The 4712-nt window shown below is 46.4% G+C and overlaps 1 protein-coding gene across 1 annotated transcript in view; it reads left to right on the top strand.

Annotated features, from left to right (window-relative positions):
- LOC102856887 overlaps nucleotides 1-3765 on the top strand; it is a 34996-nt gene extending 31231 nt beyond the window's left edge. The window contains exon 9 of the mRNA XM_006890883.1: nucleotides 3672-3765. Within this exon, the coding sequence (XP_006890945.1) occupies nucleotides 3672-3765 (94 nt within the window). The remainder of the gene's footprint in view (nucleotides 1-3671) is intronic.
- The last annotated feature ends 947 nt before the right edge of the window (nucleotides 3766-4712 follow it).

The raw sequence follows: 4712 nt of genomic DNA, 5'->3' as shown, positions 1-4712 counted from the left end.
GGCACATAACAACAACATGGGATAGTCAGGATTCTTTTCTAACACCACAATTAAAAGGCATCAATTCTTCTGTTATCCTTATTTACTGCTGACTTTATAATGCACAGAAAGTATGCATAGAAAGACCAATGGTTTGGCTCAAGTACACTTTAGTTTTTAAATTGACATCATTGCTCTTTAGCACTTTGAAGAGGTCTTTGACAGCAGATTTTCTCAGTGCAACTCATCTTTTGATTTCTTGACTGCTTTTAGCATGGGTGTTGATTGTGTATCCAAGTGAAATTAAATAGTTTACAAGTATAGTCAGAGGCTCAGAGTGATTAAATGTCTTAGGGCCACACAGCTAGTAAGTGAGAACTGTGATTTGGACTCTGACTTATTTGACTTCAGAGCTGAAAACTATTGCTCCCATAATAATGCTGACTCATTGTATATAAAGAGAGCTCATGAATTATTTGATGGCTGTTTTTGAGAGATATTGTGTCCAAGTTGCTGTGTCAAGTACTACAGGAAATTCTAGAAGAAATGAGATTTTACCCTCAAGTGAACAACTGTTTATGTAATCATAGACGGTATCAGAGATCAGTGCCAGTAAAGAGACAGAACATATTGCGAGGTTTCAGAGGGGATAGAATACTGAACTATTATGTAAGTTTCCTGGGGTGGCTGTAACAAATTGCCCCAAACTGGTGACTTAAAGCAACATAAACTTATTTCCTCATAGCTTTGGAGGTTAGAAGTTCAAAATCAGGGTGCTGTACTCCTTCTGTAGTCTTTAGGGAAGGTTTCTTCCTCATTCCTTCCTGGCTGCTGGTGCCTCCTGGCAATCTCTGATGCCCCTTGACTTGTCTCTGTCCCCATCGCTGCACCTCTGTACATCACTACAGTCTGTCCCCATTTCCATATGGCCACCTTCCCCATGCCTCTGGGTTCTCATATCTTCTAATAAGGACCCCAAGTTATTAGACTTGGCTCCTACCCTGATCTAGAATTAGATCTAGAATCTAGATTAGATTAGAATCTAAATCTATACTCTGAAGTTTTCCTCTTAAGATTTCCAATTAATTACTTCTACAAAGGCCCTGTTTCCAAATAAGGTCACACTTTGAGGTTCTGAGTAGACCTCAAAGAGTTTTGAGGGATACTATTCAACTCACTATAGAGGCCTAGGAAAGATTTTGGTCAAAGGAACATTTGAGGTAAGTCTTCTAAAATGGATACAGTTTGGGCTTGGGGAAAGTTAAGAGAAGGACTTTACAGGTAGAGGGAACATTGAAAGCTACAGAATCTAAAAGTGACCATTGGTCTAGAGAACAAAATATTTTGTTTGTTGAGAACACAGGACTTGTAGTAGGGAGGAAGGAAAGCCTACAAAGGTGATTAAGCACAGACCCCTGGGGACCTGAATGCCCGGTGTGTAACTGGTTTCCTTCTGCTTAGGGTACCTGATAAGGGCATTAATGATGTCTTGTAGGGCATGGTATGATCCAAGAGTTTCAGAAGACAGAGTTTGGCCATGACGGGCAGAGAGGCTGGGTGGAGAGAGGCTTGGTGTGTTGTTGTTGTTGTTTTTTACCATCAAGTTGGAACAGACTCAGAGCTGGCCATCCGGAGGCCCTTTCAGATGCAGTTAATCACATGGGAGGAGACTGACCATCTTTTTCTTGCAGAGCAGCTGGAGGATTTGAACCCAGTGCCGTTAAGTTGGCACTGCAATTCCTTGCCACCACGCCACCAGCACTCCCTCTAGATGGGGTAGCTTCTCATAAAGAAGGAGGTGTTGGGACAGCATCACTCACAATCCATTCTGAGTGTTCACATGTGTGCTATTTCTTCTCTAGGGAGTTCTGGTGGCCTAGTCGCAAGAAGTTGAGCTGAAATCCCAAATGCACAGGGTTCGAGGCCACCAGCTTCATGGGAGAAGGATGGGCAATCTTGTCCTGTCTGATTAACTGCCTCTGAAAACCTGCTGGAGGGTCTGCTATGGCGCGGTTCCGACTCTGTGGTTCACAACAACAATTCCTTCTCCCTGAAATGACCCCTTCCTTTTTTCCGGCCCATTTTTGCTGTTCTCATCTTTAATGACAAACACTTCTAAAAAATTTCCTTGATCTCTAGACCAGCTAGGATCTGGTTCCTCTTTGGTAAATTGACATGTGTCATATATCACATTGTATTGTCACCACTTGTTTAATGTTATATGACCTGGAATATAGCAAGTTTCTTGAAAGCAGGGACTGTGCAAAATTGCTTTTCACTTGAGCCTGCTTAGTGCCTGGCATGCAGTAGATCCTCAGTAAAGATGGACCACGTGAGAACACAGTGAAGTACGTCAGTGATTGACTGACTAGACTATAGTTCAGCTGATTTCAGGATTCAACCATCTGAATAGAGGCCTGTAGACAGGGAGGGCTCTCTGCTCACTGTTATTATTAAGGTTTAAACTACACTAAGTGAGATACAAGCCCGGGGGCTGCTGATCACCACCCATGTGCCAGTTTGTACTGGGGCAACGTGTGTGTTGCTGTGATGCTGGAAGCTACACCTGGGATTTCAAATACCAGCAGGGTCACACCCATCGGTTCAGCAAAGCTTCTAGTTCAAGACAATCTGGGAAGAAAGATCTGATATTCTACTTCTAAAAGTTAGCCAGTGCAAATATTCACAACAGAATATTGTCTGATAGAGTGCGGGAACCTTCCGGGTGGGAAGGCAGCATGGACATAAGTGTGGTAGCAATCACATTGTGTCTGGAGTCTCCATGGGTGGGAAACAACTTGATGGTAGTTGGCACCAACAACCATGTTGGTAGATTGGAGCTATGAACAAAACCCCACAAATAGTCATTGAAAAGGATAAAATAGTTTGTCCTCTTCTAAGGTCCCCAAACCCAGCCTCTCCAGCTCAAATAGAGGGTAAGTTGTCGTTCAGTAACAGCAGCTGGGAAAGACCTGGAGGCTTCAGGAGCAGAAATCTCACAGTGATGGAGCAGTCAGGCCATCCCTGGGGAACCCTGGGGTTTGTTGTTGAGGAGGGAGTTGGTTAAATTGGGTGGTCAGACTAGGAACTAGAAAAATCCCTGCTAGATGTTTGCTCATGGTTATCTTTCCTCCCTGATTCCTTCTACTTCATCTTACCACTTTCTGCCCAGACCTCTCACCCTTGTGGTCAAACCCATTCCTTCCTCTACCCCTTTCTGTGGCCCTCTACTTCGGGTTCTTTTACCTCTTGTCCCAGAGGAGAAGGCCTGGTGGGGCCCTGGAGAGGGAGCTCTTTGCCCTCTGTGTACTCGTTGTTGACCTCTGCATTGGGTTGTTGCAGCCCAGGAACTACCCCGATTTACTTTCCCTTTGGCACTGATCCCATTTCTAGACTGGAGATGACTGGGTAGTGGTCAGCCTTCATGAGTTCTTTCTACCTGCCAGATACTGTTCTAAGTGCTTGATCAGCTCCGTATAGCAACCCCACAAAGATGATCATTTCATAACATTCAGTTTGTGCATGATGGGCCTGAGGAACAGGGAGGTGGGTGACTTCCTTCCTCCATATTTCATGTGTATAATGGTCTTGTCATCTTGCCTCTATAGAAGATTGGGGAGAGGACACGGGCTGGGATTCTCCATATTATATTCATTGTGCTTACTCTCCTCATTCTCTGTTTCCCTCTCCAGGAAGGAATGCCTTGTGAGTTCCTCAGGGAATGATAATACAGAGAATGGGTTGCCTGGCTCCAAGGCAGAGGAGAAACCACCCACAAAAGTGTGAGCCACCTGCTTTGGGCCAACAGGCCACAGAGAGCCTTACTCTCTGATGACGAACTGATGCTTGAGCCGTGTCTATAGAACCCACGTGCCTGAGACATCTGCTGCTTGGCTCCAACTGTAGTCTTTTTGGTCAGGGAGAAACTGGGATCCTCCCAGCCTGCTTCACTCCATCCCAGCCCGGGATCTCCAAGGACCAAGGCTGGCAAAGATAAATGGTGGAAGGCTTGGTAAAGAGCAAGATGGATTGGGATGGGGAAGGGGGGAGGGCTCTGTGACCCAGTGAGGGGGTGATGTGGAGGGGCTACATCTTAGCACCTGGATAGAGGGGTCTTCTTCAGTCTCCCCACCTTGTCTGAGCAATACCTGGTTTCCCCCAGATTTCTCTTCAAAAGAGACTTGAGTGGTCAGACAGAGCTTCCCTAGTAGTTAGACACTAGAGGTTGGGCAAAAAGAGTCATGTCGGACCTTTGGGTGGAAACGGGATGGGGTGTGACAGAATAATCTTACAGGATCTGGATGCAGGACTACAGCGAGAGGCAAGCCTTCTCTTTGTAGGGCACGTGATCCCCCACAGTTCCTCCAGAGGAGGAGACATAGCACCTCTTCTTTCCCTAATCCCTGTACCCCTGCTTGACCCTACACACACCCTTGAGTTCTGGAACCTTCCTGACAAGGGCCTCCTGCCTGCTCCTCTGCCTGCATATGGAGGAGCCAATGAAGATGCCCCTCAAAATCTTCCTGGAATACTGAGGGGCTATCAGCCTCTTGCTTTTCTTCTCTGGGAATCAAAGCTACAAAGGTGGGAGAGCCAGTATCCTGGGCTGCTCAGCCATTGGCGTGCCCACCCCAGCCCTTTTAAGCTGACAGCCCCTTGTAGGCATGGCAGGGCCAGTGCCACTCTGGGAACATCTCGCCTGGCTCTCGGCTGTGGCTCCCTCTTTCCTGGTG

This window comes from Elephantulus edwardii, unplaced genomic scaffold (assembly GCF_000299155.1).
Source record: "Elephantulus edwardii isolate Elephantulus edwardi_28Jun2011 unplaced genomic scaffold, EleEdw1.0 scaffold00093, whole genome shotgun sequence".
NCBI lineage: Eukaryota > Metazoa > Chordata > Mammalia > Macroscelidea > Macroscelididae > Elephantulus > Elephantulus edwardii.
Note: the sequence above shows the minus strand (reverse complement) of the source record. Positions and strands in the feature narration are given on the sequence as shown.